Below are 18430 nucleotides of genomic sequence, written 5' to 3' on the forward strand. Positions count from 1 at the left end.
CTACGCCTGCTACGGCCTATATTTTATAGGGTATATCCACCTAGGTTGACCGTTTCATTTTCTATTAGAGTTTTCTTTTAATTTATCACCCATTAAAAACACACAAATACCAAAATGAACTGATTCCGTTCAATTTCACTAAGGGTAAAAAAGGAGCGGCCCCAATCACGATGGCAAAATTGTCATTTTTTAGCAATTTTTATTTCTTTAAATAATCAAATCTTCTATAAAGAGTACATGCAAGGGGGGGCAACCCTATCATTTGAGTGAAGTGTCAGGACTTTTGGGGGTAAGTTCTTTGGCTTGGACAGGACATTTAGTTCATGCTGCTATTCCCGGATCCAGGGGGAGTATGTTTAATGGAATAATTTCTTATCCCAAGGGGTTGGGTCCCCTTCTGACGGCTCAGTGGAATCTTTATGCCCAAAATCCTGATTCGAGTAATAAATTTCTGTTTCAAGTAAGTAGGAAGGGGGCAAGAGAGACTGTCATAATATTACTCTGGGAGATGGATCCTATTAAGTTAGTACAAATGTGATATGAAAAATCCTCTTCCATTCTAACCAGCTGGGCTAATCCCTGATGTGGTCACATATATAATATGCAAATCTCTGGATGCTGCTTCGAAGGCTTCAGATCCCGGAAGTGACACAACAGGGCAATATGATTGCTCCCGAACATGTGGCTAGAAAGTTCATGAGTCAGATCGAGGCAATTATAAGCGATAACATGCCCATCAGCATCGGAGAATGGAAGGGTAAAAAAACTGATCCATTCGCGCTCCCGCAGATACAAAAGGATATGTTGTGGGCAGATGTCAAGAAACACTTCACACTTCTTGAAGGTGTAGAAGAAAAAGATGTGAAAGAGTGGACGTTGAAGAAGATGGCAACCCAATTTTAGACATTCAAGAAGAATCTGGATGTCAACTTTATCAAGAAGGGCCGAACTCCAGATTTCAATGAGTGGCCAAAGTTAAGGGACCACTGGAACTAATTTGTCGAATACAAGATGAGCGAAGGCTGTGCGAATAAGGTTCGCGTCAACGTTGCCAATGCTAGCAAGAAGGAGTACCATCATCGTAAAGGACGAGGTGGTTACATCACTGCAATTTCCAAACAACGCAAGGTGGAACAAGACCTAATCGACCAAGGTATCGTACCAACAACTATTGACTAGCTGGATCGATCAAAAAATTGGTATTACGCTCACGGAGACAACTTGAGCCAAGAGGATGGGACACTTATCTTCAATGAAATAGTATGTCAGAAGGCCGAAAGGCTTATCAAAAATATTGAAGATTCTAAAGCTAGGAGGTTGAAGCTGGATAAAGAGAACGATGAGCTCACATTGGCGCTCGGGAATCCCGAGCACCCAGGACATTGCCGAGGCTACGGGGTCGTTCTGTGGAAGTTCGCTTTCTGAAGGGATATCAACTCGTATAGAAGCCTCAATGAAGAAAGGAATAGTAAGAGGAGAGCTGGTGATGCATGTTAGAAGCCAAAGTGCATTCACAAGAAGTAAGAATGTAGGAAGAAATTAATCATCGAGTGGCCCTGGCAGTTACCGAGATGCCCCAATCTGGAGCACTGCCGGATCCCAACATCGTCAGCCCTTCTTAACACCGAAGCAGTTGTGCTTCCATAGGGGTACCTAATGAGCACATGCAAAGATTACCCATGGACAACCAACAGTACTCTATGGATGGCATCACTCAACGCACCTTATGTGAGCTGCATAGACCATTCGGCAACATCACTATTAAGGTATATATATATATATAATTTATGCAATCTTTTCAATTGATCCACACCTTGGGAGTTTAATAACTTCTTTATTTCTCCTATATGTACAGGTGGCGTACGGGAGTACTTTACCAATCCTGCCAGGGTAGATAAGCCATGGCATAGAGATTCCATCTGGCTACTCCAGTGTTGGCCTAGAGCAGATTGTTGACAGTCAATATGAAGGCCTAGAGCTCGACCTCCCAGAAGGTGACAGGGAAGGACACTAGGAGATGCACTTCATGGGATCATTATATAGCACAAACGCTACATCATCATCCCCGGCACGGAGGCATCATTGCTCCCCGTAGATCCCCCGCAGTGACCATCTCCTCAAAACTCAAGACCATCATCTCCAGGACCATCATCACCACCGGGACCGTCACATCCTGCTCGATCACCGTCTCCATCTCCATCAAATCCTGGTGGTGTGTGCGACGACGACAACAACATCCCTCCCCGATCACCGTCGCCAGGACTAAGACCAGTAGCGAGCAAGGAACCTGCAGCACCTTTGAAGAAGTCGCAACCACCGCCTTCCAAGCCAAGGAAGCAAAAGAAAATAAAGAAGTCTGAACCCATTCAGAAACTACCGGCCGATATGACTACAGAGGAATTGCGGGAGCTATCCCAAACAACTTGCAAGGAGTTCTTCAAAAAATGCACTAAAGAAAGAAAAGCAAAGGAGATGGAGCCAAAGTTAGTAGATCCAGCAAAATTAAAAAAAAATTATTGGCATGTCAAAAGAAGTAAAGAGGACTCTACTATCGAACTACGAGCATTCGTTAGTTAAGTCTGATGAGAAGAAAAAATAGCGAGGAAAGCCATCTTCAAGTCGTACTATCGCCCAGCTCGGGGATCTAGCAGATAAGGACGCTGAAAATATACGAGCAATGCCCTTAGAACAACAAATCAGAGTCATTGGATTTATGCAAGATACAGGTATGTCTCTTGCTGAAGTTCTAGGACAAGTTGAACTGCTAGCTCCAGAGCCAATTGTACTAAATGGCCCTTTGAGGTAGGCAAGCCTCTAGTAAGGCCTGAATTGGTACGGAAGCTATCCACGAAGATGTACGAATTCCACAAATGGTACATGAAGCAATCTGCCAACGAGAGGCTCATGTTCGCTCTTCGGGTTAAACCGATTGATTTTTTCGATGAAGGTGAGAAAGTTCTATGGATAGAATTCAAGGATATATATGAAGTGTACCATCAAGATGCCCTTGATGTCTCTCTCATCAGCGCATGGGTTCTGTAAGTGTCTGTTTATCTATATGTAAATTTTGACTCATATCATTATTTTTTGTGTGTGCGTCACCCTACTAACTTCGTCTTCCATTTTATGTACGATCCTAATTTAGAGATGCCGTAGAGAATCGTACTTCAATGTTGACTTCATGGATCCATCACTCATTAACCAAAAGCAGACATGGGATCAACCAAAGCAAACATTGGAGGTGGTATACAATTTCTTGGACAAATAAAATTACAAGGAATACATACTACTGCCATACAACTTTAAGTAAGTGTGGGTACCGTCTATTTTTGTTTTCATTTTCCTTAGGTAATGTTAGTCAGCTCTAATATGAACAGTTATGTACACAGTTTCTACTGGATCCTTCTAATAATTATGATTGATAGAAGCCACGTGGTTGTGTTCAATTCATTGAGGAAACTATCGAAGGAGTACCAAGACATTCAAGACATGCTAAACTTGTAATAATTCTGGACCTTTATCTCTATGCAAAAGTTGGTTTCCTAAATTATCACCTAACACTGTATCATTCATTATTTTAATCCGTAGCGCATGGAAACGACTCACCGTCGTAACTTCAAAGAAAAACTTACATTCAAAACAAACTTCCTGGTACGTACGAAGACGAAGTATGCACATTTTGTACATTCTATAACATGAATATTTCATAACTTATTTTTTCCCACTAAAGTGCTTGAGACAGGAACAAGTCAATAATCTATGTGGATACTACATCCATGAGCACATGAATAGTTTTTTGCATGGCAAGGTGTTGTCATTGCATGATCTAGATATACGTAAAATAAAACTATTAATAATTAATTATTTTCTAGCTCCTTATATTTAATTGTTCATGTAATTAACATTCACATATTTTCAAATTATAGATGTGGAATATTCAAGAAAGACTCTTGAAGAAGGAGACGATTTTGGCAATATGTGAAGGTCTCATAGGATTCATGGTGGATGAGGTGATAAATTCAGCGGGAGAATTTTATTACGACGGACGTTCAATAGCCGCACCAAGCAATACCACGACGGGACAATCCTAGGAACGAAGTGGACAAATTATTGTTATATATATAGTAATTGAATAAATACTAGTTTAATTTGTATAATATACTAAGAATTGTGTGTGTGTGTATATATTACTGCCATGAAATATATATACGACTTGCAGACTTGCATACAATATTAAATGACTTGTATACAATATTAAAATGGAAAAGAAATTTAAAAAAGTCTTAAGTACTAAAGGGGTACGTGCATGCACCATGCAGGCGCGCATGCAGGCACATGCATGTACCCCTTTAGTCCAGGTTAGTAAAATCAACCGGGACTAAAGAGGTCTTTAGTCCCGGGTGAATAACCCCCTTTTGTCTCGAAAAAATCTAGATATGTTACTTTTTTAATCACTTTGCGTGGTAACAACACTGGTAGAGAATGGGCCTTTAGTCCCGGCTGGTAAGGTGCAAATCCCCCGAAAATCCATCAGGGATAAACCAATCCGGACAAAAGGGGGGTCCTTTTGTCCCGGGTCACTCAACCGGGACAAAAGACCCCCCTTTTATCCCGGTTGGTAATACCAACCAGGATAAAATGGGTCACCACGGCAGGCGCTGCAAAAAAATAAAGGAAATCACACCTACACAACACATTTGACTATATAGGGGATGCAATCCTTTTGTAGTAACTCGTGGGGGACCCTTTTATCCCGGTTGGAAACACCAACCGGGATAAAAGACCCCCTTTTATCCCGGTTGGTATTACAAACCGGGATAAAAGGGTTCGAGGGATTTACTCCTCTTTCAGCCACCCGTTGGGACCCTTTTATCCTGGTTTGGAACACCAACCGGGATAAAAAAACCCCCTTTTATCTCTATCACATCCTGAAATTTTCGAATTTCAGGATGTGATTAAAAAGAGTAATTGAACAATGATTTTCTCATAATTTTAAAATTTTCCCAACAATTATTTTCTTTACAGGAAATTTAGTATAGGAAAAATAATTGTTTGCTTTTCTAAATTAAATAATGTTGTTCTATGTCTGTGCATTCATGTCGTTGTATCTTGGTGTTTCTTGAGTGCAAAAGTTTGAAAAATGCGTTTAGACGTTGCCCAGACCCTTGTGAGGATTTTCCATCTTTTTCTGGAATTTATTCTCCTTTTCCTAGAGCTAAATCCAATTTTTGGAAGGCTTTAGAATCCTTTTCACGAGCTCCAAGTATTTTATTTGGATTCCTTGTGTCCCAATCCATCTCTGAGATTTATCTCAGATTTTTCGGAATTTTCTAGGTATTTTTATCGCTTTAGAAAACGAGTCCAGCTATTTCTGGAATTGTTTTCGCGCAGATAAATAAAATCAGAAATTCCGAAAATAAAAAGTCAACTCGAAAATATCTTTTTCCGAGTGTGGCCTATATATATATCACCGCGTTCGTCTCGACGCGAGGATGTCAGATCTGCAAACCTTTTCACGAGTTGCATCTCCTAACTCCGTAGATCTGAAGTCAAAGTTCGGTCTTTGTCAAACTCCGGCGAGCTTTTCCGGCGAAACCGTGGACTTCCGGCGAAAACCGACACCACCATGGAGTTCCTCTCTTCGAGCTCTACGCCGTGGTGTGGTGGATTGCATGAATCCGATGTCGGCTCCGTCGTCTTCCCCAACTCCGGCGAGCTTTTCCGCCGCCATTGTTCATCTCTTGCCGAAGGTGAGCACACCATCTTGTTCGCCTCGTCGATATCGTTCCATTTTGCCGTTCATGCGCGAGATCGGACTTCGTTTCCGGCGATTCCCTCTTTCTCTCTCTTTTCCTTGTTTCTTGCAACTGTAGCAGACCGAGCTTCTGGTTCTGTTGCTGCCGCGCGCCGCCTGCAGCTGCCCGCCGCCGCTACCGCGTGTGCGCGCCTAGCACCGCCGCGCGCCTGGCCTGGTCCGGCCCCGGCCGCCGTCGCCGGCCAGCGCCGCCGGGAAGCCCGGGAGCATCGGGAGGAAGAAGATAAAGGTCACTTTTACGTTTTAACCCCCGAAGAAAAGAGTAATCCAGCTGGAATAGTTTGAGTCTTGCACGTTTTGTAGAAAGGACCTTGAGAGTTTTAGATTCCTTGAATCCAGTCCAGCCCCTGCGGTTTTGCAAATCTAACCCTGTCCTTTAACCTTTTCGCGAGCACTATTCCTGGTGTGTTGCAAAATTTCCTTGCTAACCCTCCAAGTCTACGGTTAATTAAGTTTAGACCCCTGCAACCTTGTTTAACCCATAGAATCTACATTTTAATTTCGTTTTTGTCCGTTCAAGTTCCGTTAGATTCATAATGATGTAAATTACGCGTTAGTAGTAATGTTTTCCTTCACACATGTTTTTGAAAATAAAATTTATATTAAAATTGATTAATGCCTGACAAACGAGTTCTTCTCTAAATAAAATCTATTTAGTGTTAAACATCGTTTTTCATAATAATTGTTAATTTGATTAATGCCTACTTCATACCCTCTTCTAAATAAAAGCCAATTAGGTTATATATCGGTTTTTCATAAACTAAAGTTAATTGGATTAATGCCTATCTAAATAATTCTTCCAATTAAAAGCCACTTAGAGTTATACCTCGGTGTTTCATAAATTAAATTCAATTTGATTAATGTTTATTCAATTTGTTTTCTAAATAAAATCTGTATAGGTTATATCTCGAGTTTTCATAATTAAATATTAATTTGGCTAATATAAATATAAATGTGTTTTTAATTTAATCTACTTAGTTGAACTCGAGATGTAAAACTATACACTTAGATGTTTACATGTATCTTATTTTTAAATTAAATGTTTAATTTGCATAAATTGTACTCAAATATTTATAAATAAAATTGGAGTAAGCTTTACACCGTCTTTTCTTATGAAAATATAAATATGACTTGATTAATTCTAACTAAGGATATTTCTCTGAAATATCTTTACATTGCTTTTCTCAACTAAAATAAATAAAGCTTGTAGCTCTTATCTTTCTTTTATAATTCAAAACTCTCGATAGCTTTATCTTTTCAACCATAGTTCCGTTTTAAGCGTTCCTTACGTTCGCGTGACCTTAGATCGAGCCTTGTCGTTAGTACGCTCTTTTAAAGCCTGTCTTTTGATTTGGTGTATTGTTCTTAGTTGTACTTGTTGTTCGCTTGCATGTTTGTGCCGATGTTTGCTTCGAGTAGAAGGATCGCTGTTCGAAAGCTTTGAAGATTAAGAGTTTCAAGAGAGCAAGAGCCGAAGAGCAGTAAGAAGTAACTTGTCGCTGGAGAAAGGCAAGTGTGTCCTTGTGCTTTTGTCCCAATAACTTTGTTTAATCACTATTGCATATGCCTGCATTAAATTTGATGGGTCCTATTAAGGTTTGCCTAGTTTTTATGATTATTCCTTGCCAACCTGGGTTTACATTTCTGTTGGGTAGCTATGCTTAGCTGCTATACTTGGGTTATGGTGGTTCTAATGAACAAAGATGATGAACCTATTTTATTTATGCTACACCTTCCTTTAATACAAGATCACTGTGATTAATTGGAACATGGAGAACCACCCAGGAAAACAGTGCTACCACAAGACTAAATGGCTCTGGTCTTGGCTGAATAATTAGAAACTCTAGTTTGGGGTAACCTTACCGAAAGGGCAAGAGGGGAGGCGTTAATGGGATATAGCACTCGCTCTCTTGGGAAGTGGGCTTGGCTAAGACACTATACCCTCTAGGGGACTGCTATGTTTCGCTTCGACCTGAAACCTTAGCGGGTTACCACATTGCTAGCGAATCTTTGTAAAGGTCTCGTAGCGTCCCTATGCAATCACACCTCGGAAGTGTGGTATTGTGCCTGATCAGCACAAGCGTGGTTGGGTCTAAAGTTCTTTTGAACTTTTACGCGACTTGTGGGTAAAGATGTGCAACCTCTGCAGAGTGTAAAACTGATCGATCAGCCGTGCTCACGGTTAAGAGCGGCCTGGACCCTCACATGATTAATATACTTGAAGATGGATTTAAATTGTGGTTTATGCTATGGTTATGGTTGTGCCATATGCTTATGGCTTATATTTATGTTTATATTAATTGTGGGTTGGTATATACTTATACCTTAGTAATCAGGTGCTAATAAAATTTGACCAACTAAAAATGCTTAATGCAGTCAACCAATCAGCATTTCCTTGTTTAACCCTTGCATTCATATTCTCCTCACACTTGCTGAGTACGACAAGTGCTCACCCTTGCTATACACAACGTTGCTCAGAAGAAGAAGCTGCTATGAAGTTGTTGTGAAGATGGTGCTGAGTTCTAGGCGTACGCAACCCCCAGTCGATTGCCTGTGAAGTTTGGAGCCTCCGTTTCCATAATTAAGCTGTATATGTCTGATGGTTTGTAAGTCTTTATTTGTATCTTTTTACGTGATACTGTTGCTGTTATTCACTTATGATGTCACTATATGTATGAAACTTGATCCTGGCATACATATAGGTAGCACTTGGTTTTGTCCTTAAAACCGGGTGTGACAATCTCGGTTGGTATTACAAACCGGGATAAAAGGCTCTCGACTCTTTTATCCCGATTGGTGTTTCAAATTGGGATAAAAGGTCTCTCAGGATCTTTTTTTCCACTAACCTTTGCAACCGGGATAAAAGGTCCTGGTTGGTGAGCCCCCCACCAGTGACCGAACTTTAGTCTCGGTTGGTGAACCTTTTGTCCCGGGTCAATTTTAAACCGGGATAAAATGGAGCGCATGGAAGGTGAATTCTCTGCTAGTGCAAGTTCGATCGTGCGTGATTACGGTGCACATTTCGTGTTCGCACACAACGCATGGGGGGGGCGGGGGGGATGGGGGAGGTGCCAAACGTCTGTAGGCAAAAGCGACGACTCTTCAGAATTCAACATTTAATCTCATTATTGTAAGGGACTATTTAATGTGGAGCGCCTGACTTCTCAAGCGGTCAAACTGATAATGATATGCTCGCCGTGTAGTTCTTTGGACCGGAGAAAGCACTAGGCCATAATGAGCAGACTACTTGATTATGGGTAGCCCGGTTTGACACTTTGACATCAAATACCTGATCTGTGACCCGACCACTGCACCGGACGGGCTCGGGCTTAAATTTTAGCCCACAGTGATCATCGCCTCAGACTCGGGCGTACCTAGTCATTGCAGGCTCCAATATTATACATCACAGATGATTTTTTTCTATAAAACCATTTGAAATGTATCAAGTTATTGCAGGCAGCTTTCGAAAATTTCATTCGAAATATGATCATCGCGTCATGTTTTCAAAAATCTGTAGGTAAGTTGTAATATACATTCACATTTGTCTTTTGTATCTTTTAAATTAAGTTAGGTTTGGTAATGAGATTTGATGGGGGTGTGTATCATGTCCATACTCATCTCTAGCAAAATTTGTAAAATATGTGCAAGCTTTTTTTAACAATGAATATATTTCGCATATAATCAACGAAAGTAACTTGAGCAACTAAGAAACTGGGAAATTATACCAGGGGAATAAGAGTAACAAAATGCTATGACAATTCCATATTCCACATTCAATGAATAGGGTAGGCCAAAGTTTTTGTTTTTGTCGTCATTGTCATTGTATTAGAGAAAGATAAGAAATGCCACTCTATTTACAAAGCTCCGTCAAAGCAGAGTGGAAGAACAAAGAAGAAGAAAAAGGCTGCATACAACCAACAAAGAGGGTGGAAGTGTAACTTCAAGGGATCACTTATTGGAGGATGGATGTGCTTAAATCTAATGCAACTGTCGTGCTCTTCTTACAGGCGTCGCCTTGGAGGTGAAACTAGCATTCATATGCCTAGGCGGAGAATTAATGTCTCCCGACAAGGTTTGGCGACAAACACATTCCGACATTAAGTTTCTAACTAGCGAGATGTGATGGATTATGCTGCATAAAAACAAAGCAAGGTTAGAACATGGATGGAGAAGATTGAAGCTTACTCTTCTAGTTTTTTCTATCTCAGAGCTTTCTTTCTTGTGTTATTGAACCACTCAATTTTGAGGATTAGTTTTTAAGAACTCTTGTAACATTTGGTTGTATATATCCACCGTCTAAACATAGAGGCCGGATTTTATCCTTTATCTAAAAAAACTACTACTAAAATACAGGGAAAATGAGAACAAAACAGACATAGAAATTACATTATCACTAACTCACTTACGGTACTAACATAAAACAGCTAAACGTCAATCGTTGTTGATTGTTATGCACCTCTGAGGAACCTCGTCCTTTTTATTTGCTACCACGAAGTCAGTCATACCGTTCTCATTTATTTGTTACCACGAAAAGTCAGTTATACCGTTCTCTGCAATACCTAGTATTAGCATTTTCCTATAATAACTCATCATATTGCAGCCAAATAATCCATTTCTGAATTCAACTATCCACTTTTAACGTGAGTGCATAAACAGAATCAATATTCGCCAGCTATTAGGCAAAAACCACACCGGCTTGTGGAGCCAATTCAAAAGCAACCAAAGAATAAACAGCGCAAAGGCACAATCTAGCCTAGCACTCAACCAGTAAAGCATCGAAAAGATAAGCTTAGTGGGCACAACCAGTGTAAGGAATTGGTGCTCGTAGTATAAGAGGGGAAGGAGGTGAATTAGACAAACTTAAAATCATTAGCCTATTACTTCCACTACTTGCATCAAAACTTAAACTAAAACTTAAACTAGATCATGCTATCTAGATGTGCATCTATGGTTGATCTAGCGAAACTTCCCACCTAAAAAAAGTTTTGCAACCTAGAGCCAATCCTAGCAAGAAGTACTCTATGAAATTAAAGGCACACAAGTTGCAAGTATGAAATGCGGAAATGTAAAAAAGTGGGTTAGAAAGAATGCAAACTCGGCACGACAATTTTATCCGATGGTATTGGTAGGCAAATGCCACCCTAATCCACATTGGAGCTCCACCAAGGATCTAATCCACGTTGGAGCTCCACCAAGGATATGCTTCCAGTCACCAAGTCTCTCCCGGTCAACATCTTGGACTTGCCACAAACGCTCTTACCAAGCTGGATGAGAAGCTTGCCATAAAGGCAAGGCTCACCACTTTCGCTCTTCTAGTCACATTGATATCATCTCCACTACAGAGCTTCTCCATGAAGGAAGGGGTCTCCTCGTCCCCTGCACACGGTCGTCGTCGCTGCTCCACACCAAGCTGGAGGGTCAAAAATTTGCCAGCAAGCCACCAAGGCTCCAAGATGTCGGCACACCAAGCTTACAATGGTTGTTCACTCCTTGAACCAATCACAAGGTAGCAGCACCTTGCACTCAGTCTCTCTAGGCCTATCCTAGCACTAATCACTCTCTAAGCATGTGCTAAGCCTTGGATCAATCATTTTTACACTTTTGATGGCATGGATGTGTTCTTGATGAATCTTGGTCTTGAATGCGCTCTTGGACACTCCAACAATTTCAAATGGGCGAGTAGAGGGGGTATAAATAGCCCAAGGACCTCAAAGAGCAGTTACTCCAATAGCTAGTAAAAGCAGTGAACATCGGATGATCTGATGGTCACTTTTGGTAGGGATTGGTTCATCCAGTGCCCCCTGCTGATGCAAGTAGCCGTTGGACCCCTGCCCAAATTCATCCGACACTTTGTCCAACGCTTCATCCGACGCACCATCGGAACATCCGGTGCTGAAGGTATTTCACCCAAAACCTCTCTGGACGATTTCAAAGTAATTATGCTTCGTCCGACGGTCACCTCCACAAGGCATCGAATCATCTGGTACTATAGGTCTTTTTTCTCTCTGCTCTGCAAATTTATCCAACGCAATGAAAAATCATGTCGTTGGATCATCCGGTGCTTGCTACATTTTAAGTTGATTTCTCAGTTGTACTAATTGCTCCGATGGTTAGTCTGATGGTTGCTCCGATGGACCATTGAAACAATCAGTGCTACTAATTTTTCTGAGTTGAATACCGTCATTTGCACACAAAAATACCGTCACTTGGATGCTCTAGAATAATTCTAGATACATGGCTATGGCTTGGTCACTTGAATACTACTATTTGGATACGGAGAATACTATCATTTGGATTACTTAAATACCATGATTTGGACCTTGTCATGATTTGATTTGCATACTTAGGACCTAGAAAATCTACAACTAGGCAAAGAATTAATCTCAATAACTATATTGTCACTTAATCATCAAAATCACAAATAATGGTCTAATGGGATCATGTTCCTTACAACCAGTAGAGCTCAACCATCCACTTACGCCTGCCAAATATTGTTGTTTAACAACTAGTAACGATGGATTACAAAGTTTAATTTCGCAGGAAACAACAGAGCAGATAGCGGAGAGGACGGAATCAAAACCTTATCCTGCAGCCGCTAGCTTGAGCTCAGCCACGTGCTGCTCGTGCTTCTCCCGCGAGCTCCCACCACTACCGCCCTCCTTATCCATTACATTGTCCAACTCTTCCTTCTCCTCCTCGTCGTCGTCCAAGACGGGCAAGTCCACTAAACCCCCATCGAAACCACAGCGAAGCAATGGCCAAACCGATCAAACACCTGGGCAAATCGGATGGAAGAGTAAAACTGGCGTACCGAATTTAGGTTGGGGTGGGGTGGGCGGCGGCGGCGAGAGAGAGGAGCGAGAGTTGTGGGGTGTAGTGGTTAGTTTTCCCGGACCGAATCGACATGGGATCATGATCTATGGGCCGAGAAGATAGCGTACAACTGGGTCTAGTTTTGCATCCAACGCATTTTTTCCCCTCTCTCCCTCTCTGATAAACTCTAGAACGCTGAAACTTAAAGCGAGGTAATCACTTACGTGTGCAGGAACAGTGCCTACCTTTGTTAATTGGGCGCCATAGAATGTCCTAGAGACTTCCATAGCCAAAAAGTGATTACGTGTGCAGGAAGCCTACCTTTGTTAATTGGGCGCCATAGAATGTCCTAGAGACTTCCACAGCCAAAAAACAAAACAAGAAGAGAAACGGCCAAAATTGCCAATGCCACCAATGAGCCAGTGAAGACAAATGAGCTAACTTGGATTCCTTCATCGTCGCACGGATAAGTGACGGTGCTTGGATTCACACGTCTCGGGAGATCCAGGTGTATATACCTTGGAATCTCATCCACTCCTCAATTCAGACAAGACAAGGGACGTGATTGCTCACAAGTCCCAAACAAGGTGACACTGATGGGCTACGTGATTGGGAGAAGGGCAGAAAATGTGAGGATCTCAGGGTCTATAGCTCCATGCCTCCACCCGAACTTTCTAAACAATTTCAGGTAATTAATTGATCGGGCAAAGACAAATTAAAAATGAGATGGTCTTGACCACTACACAAGGATTTCCAGTCTTTCGCCGCCCAAATTCACTGTCTACGATCAACCAACCAATCAAACAAGATAAGGGGTTGCAAAACCAAGGAATGGGAGTGTGTTAACTTGTCCAGTAAAATCAAACTCCATAGCAATTGATGTTCGTTAAGCTCTATAAAAAGCACCTGATGGGTCCAATACACCTCATGCACCAGCAAGAGTTCACTGCAATCAGCGTTCAGCAAAGCAGCTAGCATGGCCAAGGCCAACACGAAGCTGCTAGTGGCGCTTTTACTCTTGCAGGTCCTTACCCTCCACGTCCTTGCCGTCTCGGCCACCAAGCACCACAAGCCCGGCGCCAGCGCCGGCACCTGCCGCGCCAGCGGCGTCCTCCACGGCAAGGCCGGCAAGTGCAAGACGCTGCACGGCTCCGACTGCTGCGTCGCGGGCCGCAAGTACCCGCAGTTCCGGTGCTCGCCGCCCGTGTCCGCAAGTACGCCGGCGACCCTGACGCTGAACAGCTTCGAGAAGGGCAAGGACGGCGGCGGCCCGTCGGAGTGCGACCACCACTTCCACAAGGACAGCGAGATGGTGGTCGCGCTGTCCTCCGGGTGGCTGCGGCTCGACGGCACGCGCCGCTGCGGCAAGATGGTCCGCGTCACCGCCGCCAACGGCCGCTCCGTGCTGGCCAAGGTCGTCGACGAGTGCGACTCCGTGAACGGTTGCGACAACGAACACAACTTCGAGCCGCCGTGCCCCAACAACGTCGTGGACGGGTCGCCGGCGGTGTGGAAGGCGCTGGGGCTCAAGCAGAGCCTCGGGGAGGTCAAGGTCACCTGGTCTGACGTCTGAGCCGTGGAACGCTCACTGGCTGAAGTTGCCAGCTCCAACAGGGAGAGAGAGAGGAGGGGGGGGGGGGGGGGGGGGGGGGGGGGGTACACACATAGGAGTTTGTTCTTCACACTTGCACTCACACGGGATTTGTGATGCGGTTTATGCTAGTATTATTGGTGGTGGAGTATCTACTAAATAAACCATCACTTAGTGTGTCTGTCGTCATCTTCCTAAAAATTATGATCACTGTCATATGTTTCCTTTGATATAGTTCACGTTTCTCCCAAAAAATAACTCATGCATATGTTCAACGTACTATTGTTAGTATGATATTGAGATCTATAATTCTTGTGTCTTACTACATTCCTGTATAGGTGGCGCTTTATCAATGGAATTTGTTATTGATGCAGCTAGACCTTTGCTTGTTACCTATGGCTTGTAATACGATTTATTGTATTATCTAAAAAAACTGCCTCCTCAATCACTGAAAAGTGAATCTCTGCACACCGATGCAGTTTGCAAAATCTAAAATGTAATTTGGGTCACTGTTTTCTATTATAACACATTCGCAAAACTTACTGAAATAACACATTCTTTTTCAGAAACCAGAACAGAATTGCACATGTTTTCATGTCACCAAAGCAGAGTATATGGACCTAATTGTAATGTAAAATCTAATAGGAAACAGTGGAATTCGTTCAAGTTTGTTTACCAAAATTATCAATTTCCAACAATGTCCCCGTTTCAAGTATCACAGGTCAAGCTAGACAAGATAAACCATTGCGTGCCTAAGCTTCTACTACCAAGCTCCAGACATAAAATTCAACAAGCACCATCCTCAGAAAAGACGGGAAGAAACACATGTATCTGGACTCTAATCAGACATGTAAAAGTCACTATAGGTCGCACAAAATTGCTGGACTTTGTCGTATTTACCGTCCCGAGAGAAAGTTACTGATAAATATTTTTTTCTCGAACACACAAGAGAACTACGTATCATTGTATTAATAGAAGAAGAAGAAGAGTCATACATAGATTCACACCCAAACACACACACGCACACAAGTCACTGAAAACACCTAATTGCCATAAAAAACTTAAGAAGGACCTGACCACTAAACCAGGGAATTAACCCACTCCCCTGGCAGTGAGCAAGGTGATCCCTTCAGCTCCTGCCATACTCCACAAGTTGGCTTCATCCTTAGCCAACATCAGGGCTGTTGTGATGTTATTGATAAATATAGACCGCGCAATAGATTAATCAAGAAAGAAAACTTCTGTAACGTTAATCGGACCCATCTGAAATAGTAAGTCAAGACATCAAGTTCAGATGGATTAATCTGAACATAGCAGTGAGCCTGGGCAAACAACCGATGCACGTTCCTTTTAGTGGTACGGCCAACCCTGAGCACACGCAAGCAGCAAAGGGCAAACACAAAAGAGAGGGTGAGATTGAGATCAAAATCACTCTCTCCACCTCCTCGTAGGCCGTAGCATTCGCACTTCTGCCCAGTCTCAGTGTCTGCCTAGATTGTCGATATGAAAGACTAAGATTGTTAACTGGTTTGTTGGTCAGTCCTGCATTCTGAGATATTTGTTCGATATTCTAAACTGTGAAGTCCAGAAATTCGCAGTCTTTTCTGAAACTCAACTAACTTACACAAATACTTGTTACATTGAAGACTTCAACCTGCCACTCGTACGTGCTATGAATTTTAAATAGCCGTACTATGCCGATAATTCCAGTGACTTTGATTCTGGAAGAAGTACAGACATGCCTAGTAAAGTTTTAGTTGGAACGTTAACCTCTAAATTTCTGATTTTCATACAATGATATTCTAGTGTTCAAAGTTTAGAATTCTTCTATCTTATAAAAAATGCTGAACTTTAACTCGTAGAATACATATACCCATAATAATATTTTGAATTCTTAGTTACATTTTCATAGCATAATCAGTACAAGCATGCGATAGCTTAATCGACAAGATTATCATTTGCAAGGGTTATCAGAAATCCATTCGGAATAGCATGTCAACACATCAAGTTTAGACTACTTAATCTGAAAACACAGTGATAGATTGCTGTGGCAAACAACAAACACATATTCATAACTAGGGACAAGATGGCTATATATAAATTGGTGCACAGCTACCTCTAAGCCAGAACATCAACGTAGACAGTCAAGTAAAGAGGGGGAGAATATAAGCGGATACCTGAAATGGTCACCACTGGAGCTTTGGCTGCCGCGGTGATCATATTTATGGTCGCTTTGTCCAACTCTCATGTTGCATTCTCACTTCAGCCCAGACTTGGTGTCTGCCTTGCCAGTGGCTATCGCCCCTGGCAAGTTAGGCAACTGCGAGAAGAGCAACAGGCCGACCCGGACTGCTGTGTCCATGGCAAGCAGTAGCCTCAGTACCACTGCTCCCCACCCGTGACGTCAACAACAGAGCAGTGCTGACGTTGAACAGCCTTGAGAATGAGAAGTGCAAGAAAAGCGATGACCCGTCAGAGTGCTTTAACTCCTACCACGGAGGCGAGGTGATGGTAGTCGTGCTGTCGACTGGCTGGTTCAACATAACTCTGTGTACGCTAAGGTAGTAGATGAGTGTGACACTGTGACTGTACATGGCTGCAATAGCACAATTTTTAGGCACCATTCGTTTTGTCGATGCTTCAGCAGCAGCGTGGAATTCTCTTGGGCTTGACCAGAGCATTTGCGAGCAAGACATCACCTGGTCTGATGAGTGGACAGCTTGACTGCATAGCCGACATACAACAGCAGTCAAGACAGATATATATAGGGGTGTTTGAATCCTGGAGTTAAAGTTTAGTCCGTGTCACATCAAATATTCGAGGGTTAATTAGGAGAACTAACTATGAGTTAATTATAAAACTAATTACACATATGGAGGCTAAACGGTGAGACAAATCTATTAAGCCTAATTAATCCATCATTAGCAAATGGTTACTGTAGCAGCATATTGTCAAATCATGAACTAATTAGGCTTAATAGATTCGTATCGCCGTTTAGCCTCCATCTGTGCAATGAATTTTGTAAATAATCTATGTTTAATACTCCTAATTAGTATCTAAACATTCGATGTGACAGGGACTAAAGTTTAGTCCGGAATCCAAACACCCCCATAACACAGAGTCATAGCCTTCGTATGAAATCATTATCTAGGTATATGATGTCATAGTATTTTTGCACTGGCGCAGCAACTGACTTGGGGCGCAGCTACTGGACACGGCGGTCAGGGCATCCAAGAAGGGCGAAGTCCTCGCGACGAAGAAACTGGGAATCATTACACAAGACCAAGAAGCTGCACAGATCACTGACAAGGACTTCAACAAGTTCCTGGTGTCCACCATGCAGCGCCACTTCGTGCCCTTCGAGATATCTTCCCCGCCGCGAACGGCCTGACTGACCAAGAACTGCTGCTGCTCACAAGTCAGGCGTGCGCCATTCCCACCACCTGAAACGCTTACAATGTTGTAACTTATCATGGACCAGCCTAATCACAACCTTTTGATTTGGAATGTTCGCGGGTTGAATGCACGGTGCCGTAGAGATGCGCTGCGACCGATGGTAAACGACGCCAATGTGGCCGTGGTTTGCCTTCAGGAGACCAAGATCCACGACATCAACCGTTTCCTTGTCAGTGAGATGCTAGGACAGCGTTTTATACACTTCGCCCATCTACCGTCTTCTGGTGCAAGTGGTGGCATCCTCATCGCGTGTAGAGGTCCGGAAATCTCCTGCTCCACCATGCACATTGGCCGGTTCTCTGTCACGGTTAACCTCGCCCTGGGTACGACGGATGAGCAATGGAGTCTCACCACAGTATATGGGCCGCACCCGGAAGCTGACAAGATCGAGTTCCTCGACGAACTACGATCCGTTCGCAACCTTGTTACGCCTCTATGGGTTATAACAGGAGACTTTAACCTGATCCTAAATGATGCTGATAAGAATAACGAAAACCTCAACCGAAGAAACATGGGCCATTTCAGGAGGTTCGTGGACGAGTTGCAGCTGAAGGATTTGTACCTACACGGACGATGCTTTACGTGGAGCAACGAGCGTTCGGACCCAACCATGGCTAAACTTGACAGAGTCCTAGCGTCAGTAGAGTGGGAGATGAAGTTTCCTTGTGCTTTTTTACATGGTGCTTTCTTCAGATATGTCTTATCATTGCCCTCTCCTCCTAGCGACAAATGCCTCCTTCAGTGCCAAGCCTCGA

General features: G+C 42.8%; 1 protein-coding gene, 1 long non-coding RNA gene and 1 pseudogene across 2 annotated transcripts; all 3 read left to right on the forward strand.

Annotated features, from left to right (window-relative positions):
- Positions 1-5477: 5477 nt before the first annotated feature.
- LOC140221332 (uncharacterized) lies at positions 5478-8621 on the forward strand. Its single transcript, XR_011897103.1, has 3 exons — positions 5478-5750; positions 7235-7324; positions 8294-8621. It is a non-coding gene; the product is annotated as an uncharacterized lncRNA (long non-coding RNA).
- A 4939-nt stretch (positions 8622-13560) lies between these two features.
- Positions 13561-14238, forward strand: LOC117840582 (putative ripening-related protein 4). The gene has a single exon (XM_034721102.2). It carries the CDS (start codon positions 13605-13607, stop codon positions 14199-14201), a length of 597 nt encoding a protein of 198 aa, XP_034576993.1. The 5' UTR covers positions 13561-13604; the 3' UTR covers positions 14202-14238.
- Positions 14239-16401: 2163 nt separating this feature from the next.
- On the forward strand, positions 16402-16943 carry LOC140221103 (putative ripening-related protein 5; annotated as a pseudogene).
- Positions 16944-18430: the final 1487 nt, after the last annotated feature.

Source organism: Setaria viridis, chromosome 9, assembly GCF_005286985.2.
Source record: "Setaria viridis chromosome 9, Setaria_viridis_v4.0, whole genome shotgun sequence".
NCBI lineage: Eukaryota > Viridiplantae > Streptophyta > Magnoliopsida > Poales > Poaceae > Setaria > Setaria viridis.